General features: G+C 36.0%; 1 protein-coding gene across 5 annotated transcripts; it reads left to right on the plus strand.

Annotated features, from left to right (window-relative positions):
* Positions 1-1,025: 1,025 nt before the first annotated feature.
* MTRF1L (mitochondrial translation release factor 1 like) lies at positions 1,026-16,906 on the plus strand. 5 transcript variants are annotated; one of them, XM_026505095.4, is made up of 7 exons: positions 1,026-5,595; positions 9,944-10,023; positions 11,930-12,113; positions 12,601-12,764; positions 14,166-14,283; positions 15,591-15,727; positions 16,524-16,906. In XM_026505095.4, the coding sequence occupies exons 1-7, from the start codon at positions 5,085-5,087 to the stop codon at positions 16,722-16,724; spliced, it is 1,395 nt and encodes a 464-aa protein (XP_026360880.2). In that variant the 5' UTR covers positions 1,026-5,084; the 3' UTR covers positions 16,725-16,906. The 5 variants fall into 5 exon arrangements, with proteins under 5 accessions (XP_026360880.2, XP_026360881.3, XP_026360882.3 ...); XM_026505096.4 differs by lacking the exons at positions 15,591-15,727; positions 16,524-16,906 and adding exons at positions 14,415-14,529; positions 15,502-15,557; XM_026505097.4 differs by having other exon boundaries at positions 15,502-16,906.
* The last annotated feature ends 66 nt before the right edge of the window (positions 16,907-16,972 follow it).

Here is a 16,972-nt window from a genome sequence, read left to right on the forward strand (position 1 = left end):
ATAAATACATACAACTAAATTGGAGAGCCAGATTTACTCAGAGATGGATCTTGTACATAGATCACACTAATAATGGATGGATGATGCTTCTTCTTCTTTACTCTGGATAATTGTTATTATGTTACTCAAAGGGAATACAGATGTTCCAACAGTGTTATAGGGCAGCTCTAAGCACAATGGGTGCACTGGCATATGAACAACAATAGCAAAACACAGTTTTGATATCAATGTTATGGAGTGCAAAAATCAAGACCATAATATGGTCTTTTTTTAAAAAAAATCTTAAAATATGTACATAGGATGACCAGTTCTGATATTTGGTCATGGTGCATGGGGTGTTTATTAGTATCCTTTAATGCTGCCTAGGTTCTTACTTACAGAATGAAATGCATATCATATATTTACCTGATAGTTCAGTTTTGCAAAAGGACTATAGAAATAGGTAAATAATGTTTATATATTAGGGGCAAAAATACATTTTCACCCCATTAAGCTGACTTAAAGTTTCCTTAATTTTGAATGTATCCATTTTTTTCTGTACACTTTTAACATATTGAAAAAATGTCATATCGTGATTGTGACAAGTTACATTTGCAAAAAATACAACATATCAGATGCTTTGAGGAGTAAATATAGAAGGAAGAAATTTTAAATACAATCAGAAAATAGGAAAATAAGAACTCTTTCAAAAGCCACCTAAAATTTCTTAGGTCTAAAATGCCTATAGATAGAACCCTATCAAACATGAATTTTAAAAACTGCTCTATGCAATGGCAAATTATTTTGAAAGGTGGTAAAGACAGTTCCAGAAAACTTTTTTGCCTGTGTATTTATATTGACAGCTTCTGACCCTAATTTTCAAATATATTATGCAGACATTTATATTTGCATGCTTTTTTCAGTTCTTTTTAAATTTCTGACCAATATAACATGCTTGTTCTCCTGAGAAAACAGTATTAAATCTGTAAAAGTTTTAGTTATTCCTCACTTGTTACAACTGCAAATATTTATCAATAAAACTGATACCAAAAACTTGGCTTCTGATCTTCCCTGCAACGTTCTTAATAGTATCCTCGCCACACATGATGGTGTATAGACTGATACTATTGTTACCAAATACCAGGCTTTACTTATAAATTTGAATTCAAGTTACATATCTGTCTCATGGGACTTTGGGCAAATACTATATGGAACCTCTCTGAGCCTGCTTCCTCATCTTCAAATGGGGAATAGAATACTTTATTTCCAGGGTAGCCATGAGAATTCAAAGAAGTCAACATGGAAAGAATGAAGTTTTACATATATTATTACTACTTTATCAAAGTTCTCCAGCTCAATAATTATTCCCATTTCAAGAATGTATGAATTAAATGCCACTATTCTTTAGAAACCATACTTTAAAAGTCTGATTTAATTATTCATCAAACAAATACAACCACGCTTATTTTCAGGTGGAGGACTATATGAATCTGTTACTGCTGTGTTCAGTATGATTCAGATTCAGTTTTCAGTTGACAAACATCACACTGAACCACAACCAAGCAGTATGTTTCTTTCGATGACACACATACACAAGTATATGTGTATAGATGTGTGTATGCCTATGTGTGCATAATATTGTAGGCTTAAAGTAAATGCTTAAATAAGATAAATAAAAAATAAATCATCTGAAAATTTTATTTCCAAAGGAAATAAGACAACATTCCCAAGGACAGGAAGAATATAAACATCAAATAATTTGCCAAATAAATATGTGGAAATAAAGCTGCAACTAAGTTATGAGAGACTGGCCATTAGAAAACACTGATACTGGCATGGAATAGAAAGCATTCTGGTATGATTTTTTAAAAAATTTTACTATGAAAATATGAAAATTAAGGAATAAAAGACAGTTGGGTGTTCATAAAATTTTTCATTAAACCTTTTATTTTTTTATTTTTTTATTTTAGTAGTATTTGCATTTTTTTATTATGTTCAATTAGCCAACAAATAATACATCATTAGTTTTTGATGTGTCATACACAACTAGTGAATCGTTAAACACTACATAATAAACCTTTTATTTTAGAATAGTTTTAGATTCACAGAAAAATTGCAAAGATACTACAGAGGTTCCATATACTGTACACCCATTGTGATGTTTGTCACAACTAATGAACCAATATTGATGCATTAAGGCTATGATTTATTCAGATTTCCTCAGCTTTTACCTAATGTCTTTTTTCTGTTACAGGATTTCATTCAAGATACACATAACATTTAGCGATCCTGTCTTCTTAAGTTCCGCTTAGTTGCAACAGTTTCTCAAACTTTTTTTTGGTTTTGATGACCTTGACAGTATTGAAGAGTACTGGTCTGGTACTTTGTAAAATGTCCCTTAATTGGAATTTGTCTGATGTTTTCCCCATGATTAGACAGGTGTTACCAGTTTTTGGAAGACCACAGAGGTAAAGTGCATTTATATCACATAATATCAGAGGTACATATACCATCATGACTTAAAACTGTTAATATTGACCTTGATCATCTGGTTGAGGGTAGTATTTATTAGGTTTCACCACTGTAAAGCAATACATTATTAAGAGGTCATATCAGAGGTAAACGTACTGGACATTTACGCTGGGCTAAAAACATTCTAAGCAGATTCCTCAGCACTGTTATTAGGTTCCATTAAATGACTGCTAACAAATACCATGATGAAAATACAATAAACTGAAAAGTGTAGTGGGAAAATAAAACTCCAAAACTGTTAGTTTGAATATTCACTTAATGGAGGTGAAAGTGAATTTTTTCCCTTGAACTATCTTTACTTTATCCTCTACATCCCTTGGATAGTAAAGACTTATTTTAATTGTCATAAGAGGTAATTTAAATCAGTAATCATTTTGCTGAGTGCTTTTCCATATTGCCCTCAACAGAATAATGAACACTGATTAATGAAATAATGTAAAAGACTTGATTTTTTCCCCCTTGCTGTAACCTATTTGTCATAAATACAGCTTCTTGTATATGATTTTAGGGTGTTTGCTAAATATAAAAACTAATTTCAATGTATTTGGTTCTGTAAAATTTATCATTTTGAATGTGTACAATTTTTTGCTACCATGTTCATTGTACTCAATAATCTATATCCATATTTTGTAGTCCACTAATAATAGTGGACCATAAAGGAGTTTTGAATGCATGAATGCAACTTGAGACACATGCTTGGTTATTTTGCAATGTCAGAATAACTGTAGGTACTTATAAATTGAATAGATAATCTAGATTATTTTTCCTCCAATTTAAGTTGTTTTGGGTTTTTATTTCCCCATCCTTGAGAATCTATTTTATCATTTTACCTATGTACAAATAGTAGATTTCCTGAAAATGCTAGAATCTTCAATATGTAATAATAGAATTTGAGCATGACAACAATGTAAGGAAATTCAGAAGTCTCAAACTATTTGTTTTGAGTTTTCGAAGTAAATCAAGCTACAGTTATTTTCATTAAACTATATTGTGGAAACCTATAAATATTATTGTAAAATGCACATGCATTACACTTTTTAAAAATGTTTTGAATTAATAAAGAATTCACCAATGTATCCTTAGACAAGTTACTGTTTCCTCATTGGTGTAACACTATAGGAGTAAAAGGTACACTAACTTACATTACTTAAATTGTTTATGCATCTTAGGGAATATAATAATTTCTGGCTGGATTCTCTACAGCATTCCATAAAGTTATTGCTGCTCACATTTTTTCACCTTTTATAAATAATAAAGTATATTCTTGAAATGACTTGAGAATTCAGCTTAGAGATTTATCATACTGAGTTCAAATGACTCCCACCCATTTCCATGGTTTAAAAAAATTCAGAGTGTAGACTTGCGAAATAGCTGATTCTAATAAGGATAAATAACGACCTGATACTCCTGTTCTACACTCGGATCAGAATTAAAATAAAATGGGTTTCAACCACTATCTTAAAGAAAAACAATTTTACAAAGTAGTGTGGCTTGAATACGGAAAGTGAAACGAATAGTTGAGGTAATCATTTGGAGCTTTTAAGTAGCAAAACCTATTTTTGCTCTATATAATGTGGAGAGTCAAGTCATTCCTCCACTTTGCATTAGTAAGGAATGAATAGAGACAATGCAAGCTCATCTTACGAGAATTTTATACCTAACCTCAGTAGTTTTGATTAGACGACTTAAGGATGACTTAACCTTGCCAAGGGCTCCCGTATTTACCATTTGATTCTTTAAAAAACAAATTGCAAGTTTTCAGTATTTCAGCTCTCTCAACAGTGAAAACATTTAGTACACCCTGCGCAAACCAGTGGGAGTTCCCAGAGTGAGTCAGCCCTGGCATTCCCAGGACTGTCTTGGTTATATTTATACCCTCATATCCACCCCTCTGGTGGGTTGTGAAAAGCTCTTTTGAAAAAATGCAAAGCGTTATACCAATAAACCTCAGTAACCGTGGCACTAATCCGCTATCTCAAGGTTTTTGGAGGGAGATGGAGGTTGGGCTACCAAAGGCGGGACTCTGAAGGCTCTGCTGCGCTGTGGTTTATTGGAACAGGGAATCACTCAATCTCTTTTAAAAGTAGATAACGATAACTCGGAGTGAGAATGGACGGGCAGGAGACTCGGTGAGGAAGGAAGTCGTTTGCAAGCAAGTAAATTCGTGGCACATAAAGGCAGGAAAGCAGATTTGGGGAGATCACTCTCCTGGTTGCCTTCGAGTACACTAGTCTCGTCCTCATTTAGACGCGCCTTACCCAGCTTCGAAAAGAGGCATGAGCGGGAAAAAGGAAGAGGAGCAAACACACGTACACACACCGATGACCATCCTACAAATCACTCCTGGAGACGAAAAGCCAGGCTGGTACTGGAGAGGACTTCCGTGGCTGTGTCCTCCTCAATCCCTCTAGCGAACTACACTGCCCTCCACTGCGGTACTCGAGATCCTCATTCAGTGCTTGGGAAATAAGTCCTCGACATCAGAAAACCGAGTGGCAACCTTCAGCATCCCGCTTCCTGCCCACCACACCGCCGGGGTACATTCAAGAAGACGTTTCCCACCCAGCTTCTAAATGTGCCCGGGATCTCCCGGACCCACTCGGATCACTTCCTGCTCCGCCCCCTTCTGGCCTCCGCGAATAATACGGCGTTTAAATGCTTGCCAGGAAGTTCCCACCGAGGCTTTCGAGAGGCCCTTTAAAACTGGCGCGTGCGCTGGGCTGGGCACGGTCAGTTCTCGCAGGTTTCCGAACTCCGCACAGTGTCGCGAGATTCGCTGTCCGAAACTTCCGGCTCTGGTCGACTTCGGTGGTTGCAGTTTAGCTATGCGGTCCCAGCTTCTGCGGAGTGCTGCTCGGTTCTTGTGGGCCCGTCAGGTTGTCAGCCCGGCCCGCCGGCACCTAAACTGCGGTAGCCTACCGCTGGAGGAGCTGTTCGCCCGCGGCGGGCTCTTGCGGACCTTCCTGGAGCGCCAGGCAGGATCTGAAGCCCAGTTGCAGGTCAGGGGGTCTGAGCTGCTGGCGGCGGCCAAACTGCTAAGCGAGAAGGAGCAGGAGCTGCAGGAGACCGAGCACTTGCTACACGGTGAGGGCCGGGCCCAGGGAAACGGGATTCAAAGCAGATTCTTGACTCTCCGTTTGCTTTCCCCAGTCTGCCGCTGGTCAGGTGTTCACACCTCCCCGAGTTAGAAGTTCTTTACTCGGTTGCAACCCGTTTTGGTTTGGATCAGAGGTCAAGCCCTCGTTGTGTGCATTCTCATCCCATCCATTCCAGTTTGAACCTTCTGTTCCCTTGATACAATGCTCCGCCCCCTTTTACAGAATTTAAGTTTATTGATTGCCTCCTGTCTGGCAGAAGATCGTTAGTTAGCTCACCAAGGACAAGTAAGGGACTGTTTCTGTTACGGGCTTGAGAGCAGTGTTTCTCAGAGTTGGCAAAGAGACCTGCGATAGTGCCTAGAGAGGTGCCTGCTAAAGCCAAACTTTGGACTCAGAATCTGAGACCTAGAAATAGGCGTTTTTAACAAGTTACCTCAGTGATTTAGTGTGCATTCAAACATGGATGGGTCGTAAGTTTCTGCATTTCTACAAGCTCCCGTGGACCGCACTTTGGCTAGCATGGCTCTAGAGAGCGTCAAAGTGTATTCAGGGAGAGAAAATTCGTATTACAGCTGAAAAGTGAGAACAGATATCTGAACAGACACCTAGGGAGAGCAAGAACTTGTTGGAAAGGCCTTGTGCAGGGATAAAGGTCCACTCTTAGAGGATATTAATAGTAGTTTAAACTTTACTGATCTTTTACCATACTCTAGGCTTTGCTTAACTATTTTTATGTATTAACTCATCCAGTCACATATCAAACTATGAAGTAGGTGCTATTAGCTTCATGTTCTAGAAGAGGAACATGAGGCATAGAGGTAAAATAACTGCTCAGACTAAACAGCTTTTAAGGAATGGAGTTTGGATTGGACTGACTCCAAATCTTATGGTTTTAATCACTGTAGTCTGTTAACCAAGGAAGAGGAAAGGTTATGGAGAGTGGCAGGTTGAAACATTTTATAAGGGTGGGGGTGTGAAATACTAATCTAAAAAGGTTGATTTTATCCTGTTGGCAGAGGGAGCCAGTGGACGTTTTCATTTGGGGAGTGAATGACAGAAATGGCTTTCTTGCTTAAAAAGCTTGATTTGTGGTAGTTTCGAAGTCAACCTGGAACGAGATTGCAGATGCCATGGAAAACAGAAAACTAATGCAATAGAGAGTTAAGAAGCATCTAAATTAAGTGACTTAAGAGCAAAAGTAGATGCCCAGAAGTGAAAAAAAGAATTAATTAACCATATTGGGAAAAATATTTTTGGGAAAAATTAAACTGGTTTCATAGCTTAGGCCAAGTTTAAAAATCAAGAGGATTTAAGGTTTAAATATTTTAAAAATCAAGCTGCAGAGAAGTAAACAGAATGTTAGAAAATTGTTACTGGCAGAACACAACTCACCTTTATGTAACGATAGAAAATGTCATTCAGCAACTCCTGAGTTCTTACTTTATGTCAGACACCACTAATTACCGGAAAAATATGGAACTACTCTTTAGCTTACAGCCTAGTGAAGAGCAGCAATGTTTAAGAGGTAAAAATATAAGTGGATAAGTGCTTATTTTAATTTCTGCAATAAAGAGCAATGTTATAAAAAGCAAAAGGTGGCATTTAAATGAATCTTGAAGGAAATATAGGAGGTTGCCCGACAGCGCAAGAGGAGACTGAAGGCAGAGGTGACCCCCAAGAAGAAAGTACCAAATTGGAAGATTAGAATATAGCAGGAGCGTAGAGTAGGTGTGGGTTGTCAATAATGTAATAGAAACTTGAAACCAGAAAGACAGTTAAGAACCCTTCCTGACAAAGAAACTGGATTTGTTCTTACAGACTGTGGGAAGTTAGCACATGTTTTTAAGCAGAGAAGTGACATCTTTTTAAAGAAAAATTAATGTTGGCCTCAGTGTTGAGGATGGATTGGGAGTGTTCTCCAGGGATCCCAGGGGCTGCAGGCTAGTGAGCAGACTGTTAAAACAGTCCAAGGAAGAGGTGGTGGTAGGCAGGGACCTCACTAACAAGACGTTCTAATAGTCTGGATTTGGGGGCTTATGTCCTGAGAAGGGTGAAGAAGAGCCAGAATTCTAAGAAAAAATCTTAAGCTTCTGGGTTCAGAATATGAGTGGTACTGTTAATTAAGATGTGAGTATAAAAGTTGGGTAAATTTTAGGAGAAAGATGTTTTGCACTGAGCAGGCAGCCATATTAAACTAGGAGTACCTAAGAGGACATTCAGATAAAGAAATTCAGATAAAGCTCATGGTCTAGGAGAAAAAAACTGGCTTAGGAGAAAAACTGAGCCTGAATAATCATATGAGAACTCTCAGCATATACTTGATAAAGTAAAGCTTGGAAGCAGATGAGAGTACTCAGGAAGAATTTGTAGAGATAGAAATAAGACACTAACAAAGGCAGAAATGCATAGTATTTGAGGAGCAAGCAGAGGAGGAAGTTATAAAAGATCAAGAAAGAACAGGCAGACCTTTGGGACGTTGAACAAGGTAAATGAAGCCATAAAAACCAACTAAAATTTCAAGTAAGGAATTGTTGATACCTGACTTAAAAGGGGCTCACCTTTTCAGCTCACACTGAAATAAGCATTTAGATTTGGCAATTTCGTCATGGGTGATTTTAATAAAAATGGTGTTATTAAAATGATGAAATCCAGTGTAAGAAATTGAGAAGTAAATGAGAATTAACAAGAGAAATAATAAACATGGCATTTAATCTCCAGAAGTTTGGGTAGGAAAAGAGGGCGTGACAAGTGGGTACTTGAAAGGTTGAAGAGAAAAAGACCCTTTTACCTGTGATAGGTGCCCAGTAAACATGTTGATTAGTAATACTGATTGAGAAAAAACTAGTGTATTTCCATTGCCTAGGAATAACTACTCAGTTTAAACCCTCTAGAGCCATTAGCCACATATGGCTGATGAGCACCTGTAATGTAGCTATATTGAGATTACTATAAGGATAAAATAACAGATTTCAAAGACCTAATATGAAAAATAATTTTTAATATTTTTAAAGTACATGTTGAAATGATAATGTTTTGGGTATACTGGGTTAATAAATAAAATTCAGTATTAAAATTAAATTACTTCTAGACTTTAATTCCAATCTCCTTAGCCTTATAGAAAAACTGCATTTCAGAATTGAAGGGCACCTTAGAGGTCATCCAGCCCAGCTCCTTCATTTTTCTCAAGATAATGGAGACTCAGAGAAATTGTATGTGTTGGCCTAAGAGAACCTTAGTGGTTGAACTAGGACTAGAATTCATTTTTCCACTTCAACACATTTGCCATTTCACAAAATTTCTTCCGTGCCAAATTCTTGCTAGAATAATTTCCTGCCTTTCCACCAACACTTCCCATTGTTGCTTTTCTCACTGTTTGTGTTGTTACCTCTCCTTGAGTTAATGCTTCTGTTTTCTGCCCATCCCCAAAATAAACACAAAACAATCTTTTAGTGTGCTACCATTTTAATATTTAATCACCTAGTATCTTAGGTTGTTACCCTTTGTGAGTTTTTCTCCCCTAGAAAAATAGAAAGAAACTAAAATTATCTAAAACCCTGCCTTGAGAGCAGGTCTTACATATTATTATCTCTAATTCCCAGCATAGTTGGATCTTCATAAATGAACAAACATACAAACTGATACTTTGGAACAGTCCGATCTTCCACCAAAGTGAGCTCAACAAAGAGAGCTATGTGTAAGAGCTAAAAAAATTTCTCTTCTCTCCTTTCTGTAGGTTGCATGTTGTCCTTAGGATAGAGGGATGAGAAGGTATATTTTGTAAGGTAAAAATGAAAACTCGAAGTAAGAGAGTAAAGCGAGTTGCGGGGGGAATACTGTGAACATGAGGCAGGATCTAAATGCTTGGATCGATATTTATTTTATATTAATGAAATATTTGTTAAAGAGACAATAAATAACTTTCTGTTTTTTAATTCAGTTGTGGTTTAACTGATGGAATCTTCTATTCCCCTTCTGGTTTAACTACTCAATGTATTTGTTAGTGTATAGTCTAAGTTGGAAAACTAAAAGCATTTATTTGTTAATATGAATATTTCATGGAGGTAGAATTATAGAATAGTTAATAGCTTCTTTATTTTTTTGTAGATTCTTATTTTTATTTTACTTATAATTCTGTCATCAGGAAAAACATTTTAAGTTACATGCTAATAAAAACTAATGCATAAAATGCTACTTTTAATTAATGGCAGTTATTAAAAGGACAAGAAAGACATTTTATTTTTCCCTTCAGCTGCAATAATAATAAAATAATGACCTGAAATTCTGTTGGCAATTTGACATTAAGGAAAACTTAACCTACTGCTTTATTTTCGCAGATGAAAATGAAGACTTAAGGAAACTTGCAGAGAATGAAATAACCTCATGTCAAGAAGAAATCACTCAGTTGAAGCATCAGGTATGGTATCTGTGCAAAGAATAAAGCATTTCTGCTATTACGTCTAATGAATTTTATTAGAAGTTTATAAAAACAACTCAAGAACTAAGTAGCTTATTAGTACTTAGAATTATAAACTTTTTTAAAGCAGGAAAAAGCATACTCCATGTGGTGCTATTTTTATCTTACCAAAAGGATTGGAGAGCTGTGGAAAAAAAGGTGACTATCACATTGACAGGATTTTTCAGAAAAGCAATGAAATAAATACCAGTATTATATTTCTGCCCCTTTCGGTTTTTTAAGAGAGGTGAGGGTGGGGGTAGATGATGGGTAAAGAGGTTATGGAGCAGTGGTAGATGGTGAGCTCCTTGGCAGCAGGAATATTTCTTTACCTTTGTGTCTCTGGCACCATTAGAGTGCCAGACCTAGAGAGGGCTCCTGGGCTTTTAGAACTGAATTGTAGGACTTTGGTTTTATATCTAGGAGAATTGATAGGCATTAGATGAAGAGTAACCATTATATTAAATTAGAACCACTCTTTGCTCATTCTGGAAACCAGAGCTTGAAGATTTACAATAGTTATGTCTGAGGATATGAGTAAAAGGATGTGGCAAGGTAAGGAAGGAGCCCAGAGAAGGAGGAGCTTAATTTAAAGATTCTGTCTTTTATCTAGTCAGATATGGACTCATCAAAAGTTAATGTCCTTACCACCCATTCCAGAGGGAAAGTTCCACTATGAAGTGAAAAGTCTGACGTAACTTGCCTTCTACCCATTTTCTAATTTTTTGTGAAATAAAAGGACATACGTATTGAAGGTTTCTGTTCATTGACTAGTAATTAACAAACATATAAATTCAATCATTTACTCAGGATTTGAATGATCATGTTGTATTGGCATAGGCTAGAGAGATGGAAAAGTAGTAACAACTATAAGTCCCAACCAACATGAAGTGTGATATTTCAAAATTCAGGCAGATCTGGGTTCAAGTTCTAGTTCTTCCACTTTCTAGTAGTATGTTTTTGGGGGCTAGATTACTCAACTAAACTATGCTTGGTTGGTTAAAACTCAGTTTTCACATCTTAAGTAGATCTGTTAAAATCTTCCCAAGATTGATTTAAGAATTAAAGTATATAAAATGCTTAGCAGAGTGCCTGTCATATATTAAGGGACCAGTAAATGTTGGTAGCTTTTCTTACTTAATTCACCTAAGCAAGTTTTAGTCTGTGTCCCCTGAATTAGTACATACTGAAGGGTGAAAGATATATCCTAGCATAAGGAGAACTGATTGGGGCAGGAAGATTTGCATTCTCATGCCTGCTTTGCCTACAAACACTTTTCCCTTTAGCAAGTCATTTAGTCTCTGTTAACCTCATTCTCCTTTACATGTAAAATGAGGGAAGTGGACCAGAAGATATATCATTTTTTAGAGTCTTTTCAGTTCCAAAATTACAAATTTCTCTTCCAAATTAAAGAAGCTGAAAAAGATACAATTTGAGTTGTTTTTTCTTTTCTGCTGTACTAGGCTATAGATTTCAAAAGGATAGAGTTAGAATCTTCTTTTGCATTCTACACACAATATAGTTCCTACTCACAACAAACTCTTAATTATTCACTGAATAGAGAACTGACATAAAATTATACATGAACACCAAAAAGAAACAAAACAATGCAATGCAATGTAAGTTTCAGCTGGACCTTACAGCATTTATAATACAGTTGTTACAACTAATGTTTTATAGAAGTTATGCAGTACTATATGGTTCTTATTGGCAAGATACTCAAAGAGCAATCAGCAATATTGTTTGCTTAGAGAAACTTTAAGTAAATTGAATATTTAAAATCCTGCATCTAATCATTTAGTTTTATTTCTTGTTAAGTTTTAAATAATTCCTAATTATAGGAGGGGTGATATTTTTGTATTTACAGATTATCTTACTTTTGGTTCCCTCAGAAGAAACAGATGCAAATGATTTGATCCTGGAGGTAACTGCAGGAGTTGGGGGTCAGGAGGCAATGTTGTTTACTTCAGAGATGTTTGATATGTATCAGCAATATGCTGCATTTAAAAGATGGCATTTTGAAACCCTGGAATATTTTCCAAGTGAAATAGGTCAGTAAACTGTTTACTTCGTTTTGGGAAAAGTACAAATTTAGTTTATCTACATGTGTCCTAGGAGAAGGGTTGGAAAGACCATGACTATTCTTTAGAATTTATTGATAAGGAAGCTTACCTGATTTTATGCTCATTATTTACTTAATAATTTTGAATGCAAATATACCAATTTTGAAGAGGCCTATAGAATGTTAGTCATTCACTACTCACCATTGAATGATTAATGATCTTTTAAAAGTGGTCTTTTAGACATGTTATTAAATCAGTTCATTAATACCATAAATGCTTTTAGTGTTTATTAGCAATAAAGCTATTAAATATTAAAACACTGAATATCATGGACTTGCTAAGGTTTTTCAATGTTTTACATTCTGTATGCTTCTCTTGTTTCGTAGCTCTTTTAAATATATTTCAAGATGGTGAAAGTTTTGTTAATTGTTTATAAATCACAAGAATAATAATTCCATTTTCTGATATTTTCAAGGTGGCCTTAGACATGCATCTGCCAGCATTGGGGGTTTAGAAGCCTATAAGCACATGAAATTTGAAGGAGGTGTGCACAGAGTACAAAGAGTGCCAAAGACAGAGAAGCAAGGCCGCATCCATACTAGCACCATGACTGTAGCAATCTTACCCCAACCAACTGAGGTAAGGCGTCACTGTCTCTCCTTGCAATCCTGGGCCCAGCACAGTGCTTTGCCCCCAGAGTAACAACTCACTTTACTGAACTGATAATTCAGTACTAAATTTCTTATCCTTTGGCCTTCCTCTCGTATTTTGGGTTTTTTGGAGAATCTCTTACCTAGGTCCAGAAAGTATGATTTCACAATAGATGGTAACAATTAAAGATGTATAAAGAAACTAATGTTGCACTACTTATTAATTTTTCTCCACCACTAAGCTTACAGTAGCTATTCTGAGATCATCTCTATAGGAGAAACATTATTAACCTACTTTAAATAGGGTTTAATACTAATTACTTTCATAACAATTTTTGCTTTGTCTGACTGTCCCAGAGTGTTAATAGTAAGAATCCTGTTTTAACAAGGGTAACTAACTGCTTAACAGAATTGCTGCTTCATAACCCAATCACACTAAAATTGGAGACAAAAGTAGTTTCCAGGAAAAGATGGGCTGAAGTCCATATTTAACGCTTCTAGCAACCATACGAAGGAGCCACGTAGGGAGACACTGAGGGCCTATGAATGATAGGAAACCTGCTGCCAGGGTTGCAGACATGTCACAGAGGGTCCACAGCTGTTCATGAAACAGAGGTTTTTAAATCTAGTGCTCTAGACGGTGACTCCCAGCATCATGCTGATGTCGGATCCCAGTGTATGACTTCTTGGCTTTGCCCTGTGCCATTTCCATATGCCTCTCCTCTGCCTCCACATATGCTTAAGTCCTCCTTTATTTAAAATTAAACAAAATTGGGGCGCCTGGGCGGCTTAGTCGTTAAGCGTCTGCCTTCGGCTCAGGGCGTGATCCCAGCATACTGGGATCGAGCCCCACATCGGGCTCCTCCGCTGGAAGCCTGCGGGCTCCTCCCACTCCCCCTGCTTGTGTTTCCTCTCTTGTTGGCTGTCTCTATCTCTGTCAAATAAATAAATAAAACCTTTAAAAAAAATTAAATTAAACAAAATAAGCCTTCCCATAGTTCTTAAGCTAGCATTTTTTTTTTCCCGTGTTAAGTCTTTTGAACTCAGAAATAATCCACAAAAGCTCACATTAGTTCCTATATTCCCATTTCTAATATTAACTAAGTTCTTCTGTTCATGTGATAAGGGAGAGTAATTTAGAGAAGTCTAGTTTTTGAGGATTTCGTGGGCTTGTTTTTGTTTTGTATTGTATTTTGATCCACCACTCTTCTAAAAGATAGACGTTTTAAAAATGGTGTCCTTCCAGCTACTTTATATTCTTAAAACTAAACCATCTTAATCTCATACTAATTCTATATGTGACATGTATTTGTAAACGGATAGTTCTTGCCTTTGAACAGTTCATATACATCTGATATTTTTAAATCCCAGTATTTCCTCTTGTGTATAGATTAATCTGGTGATTAACCCGAAAGATTTGCGAATTGATACTAAGCGAGCCAGTGGAGCTGGAGGACAGCATGTAAATACCACAGACAGTGCTGTCCGGATAGTTCATCTTCCAACAGGTACACACTTATCCCTTCAACATAAAACTTTGAAATCAAATTCTGAATAACGTGACTAATTTTCCACTGTGATAGATCCTCAATTACCAGAATATATACTACTAAGAATTATTATTAAATACTTTATTTAGAATCATTAAATGAAACTCTGCAAGATAAATGCAAAGCCAGGAAGACGGAGGGATCTAAGCCCAGAGAATTTCTATACTGGTGACCATGAAGAAAAGGTGTGGATAGTCCTTTCAGGTAGCTTCCTGAAGCTTATACTTAGTAAATATCACTATTAGAAAATCCGGGGTGTCTGGCTGGCTCAGGTAGAGCATGTGACTCTTGATCTCAGGGTTGTGAGTTCAAGCCCCCTGTTGGTGTGAAGCCTACTTAATAAATAAATAATCCTCAGAATGAAGTCATTATCATGGGTTCTTCTTTATCAGAAAATGCTCTAAATCACTGTTTCTAAGCCTTCTTTGAAGGGAGGAGGACATGGACTCCTTTGAGAAAATGAAAGCTTAGATTCACTCCCCAGAAACATGCTCACCTGCAAAGTGCTGCACTTAACTTCCAGGCCTGCTTCTCCATGAAGTCCACCCACAAACCTCCAGCAGTTCTGACTGTAGATGGCCAATGGAGCTATATCTAAATATTTCTCAAGTCTTCAGTATACTATCAGGGAGAACTAAGTGTGCTTTACAGTCTTCACTGCAGTGATTTACATGTGATAAAGCATATGGATAGCAAACCTCAGTTACCTAGAAAGAATACAAGAATCTCTTACTGTGACCAGTCTTAAAGAAGGATAATTCCCATGGATCAGCAGTGGTTTACAGGAGCAGACTGATAGGTTTTTGTTTTTTGAAATACAAGGAAATCCTTGAGTTAAACTTTTGGGATGATGTCTATGTAATACATAGTATGTAAACAGGAGTAGGAAAAAAATGGATGAAAATCCTCATTAAAATATGAATAGTGACTATCTCTGGTAGTAGGATTAACTTTGTTCTGTGATGAATAATTATTTTAAAAATTACGGTGGCTAGCTAAGGGTATGGGAAAATAATCCATATTAAATGATTAGTGCTTATTGCTCAGTATGTCTGCCTTCAATATGAATGAATTTTGCACTGTAGCTCAAGCTTCAATTTTTAGTTTTCTGAGAACTCTATAAAAGTTGTTAATAGTCTGCCTTTTTTATTAGAGTTGTTTTTTCTCCTCATAAAGGAAGAAGACAAAGGAAAAGGAGTATTCCTTGATAATAAATGAAGATTTTCCTATTAAAACTCTTTAATAATTCTCATAACACTATTCAGGTGTTGTTTCTGAATGCCAACAAGAGAGATCTCAACTGAAAAACAGAGAGATGGCTATGAAAAAGCTACGTGCAAAACTGTACAGCATGTATCTAGAAGAAGAAACAAGTAAAAGATACAGTGCTAGAAAGATTCAGGTAAAACTGGATTTAAGATGTTCTGAAGGATAAAAATATTTTTAGATAACCCAGTTTTTATACATGTTAAAATTGTTTCAGTGTATTGGTTAAAATAAGGAAAGAGTTCAAGTAGCTCAACCTAGGGTTATATTTGCTTTGTAGTAATTTTAAATCTCTGCCCTGGTTTCTATATTCAAGGGCTTGTTTCTTTCAGACTTTTAATCAAAGTTACTAAAAAAGGATACTAAAAAATGATACTCCCCATTTTTTAATCCTTTGAAAGTTATGGAAGTTGGAAAGCAAATTGAACTTACTTTCTTCCTGTTTGGTATTTGATTTTATAATTACAAAGCCCTTTATTAATTTTTTCTTATGGGAATTTATCAGTGTCATCACTGAAAATGATCAGATTAATTCACAGAGATCTTACATATGTATATATATTTAGCTACCATTTGAATACCATCTCTGTGCTAGGTTGTATGTATACATCATCAGGGTGTGGTAGGTATTATTTGTTTGTATTTTATGGATATGGAAACTAAAGTTTAAAATTGAAATAAGTGCCTGAAGTCATAGAGCATTGAAATGGCAGCAGGAGGATCAAATGCTACAAATTTGTCAGCCTTTAATGCCAGTATTCTTTTTTTTTCTATTATGTTCCTGTGTTATTTGAGGATTCAGAATGTTTAAAACTTGGTTCTTACATTGTGTTTCAAATTATAAATCCAGAGCTTAATCTCCAGGTAAGTTAAATTTATAGGTTTAGTTGCCTAAACCTATATCTAACTGTATCTCATATCTTTTTATATAGGTTGGAACTAAAGGAAGGTCAGAGAAAATAAGAACATACAATTTTCCACAGAACCGGGTCACAGATCACAGAATAAACAAGTCACTTCATGATCTTGAAACTTTTATGCAAGGGGAGTATCTATTGGATGAACTTGTACAGTCCTTGAAGGACTATGCTGATTATGAATCTTTAGTAGAAATTATTTCCAAAAAAGCTTAAATCAATTTATTATGAGACTTTTACAGCTTATGAAAACTTACAAATTACATTGTGTGTAAATACTCACTAGTATTCTCTTAAAAAACATGAGTTAAGTCAGCTGTAAGTAATGTGTGTATTTTTAAGACATAATTTATATAAATCTTCTCAGTGTATCAGTAAAAAAATACACAATACAATCATGACTCTGGTTATATATTTTGGACTCTTCCTATGAGAACTACACAAACAAAAACAGTACTTTGTTT

The sequence above is a fragment of the Ursus arctos genome, unplaced genomic scaffold (assembly GCF_023065955.2).
Source record: "Ursus arctos isolate Adak ecotype North America unplaced genomic scaffold, UrsArc2.0 scaffold_13, whole genome shotgun sequence".
Classification (NCBI taxonomy): Eukaryota; Metazoa; Chordata; class Mammalia; order Carnivora; family Ursidae; genus Ursus; species Ursus arctos.

What these genes read in the sequence shown, in the direction of transcription:
- MTRF1L (XM_026505095.4), top strand. Translation starts at nt 5,085, where the DNA reads ATGTGCCCGGGATCTCCCGGACCCACTCGGATCACTTCCTGCTCCGCC. An exon ending in TCACTCAGTTGAAGCATCAG is followed by an intron (nt 10,024 to 11,929) that starts GTATGGTATCTG and finishes TTGTATTTACAG; the next exon opens with ATTATCTTACTTTTGGTTCC. An exon ending in ACAGTGCTAGAAAGATTCAG is followed by an intron (nt 15,728 to 16,523) that starts GTAAAACTGGAT and finishes CTTTTTATATAG; the next exon opens with GTTGGAACTAAAGGAAGGTC.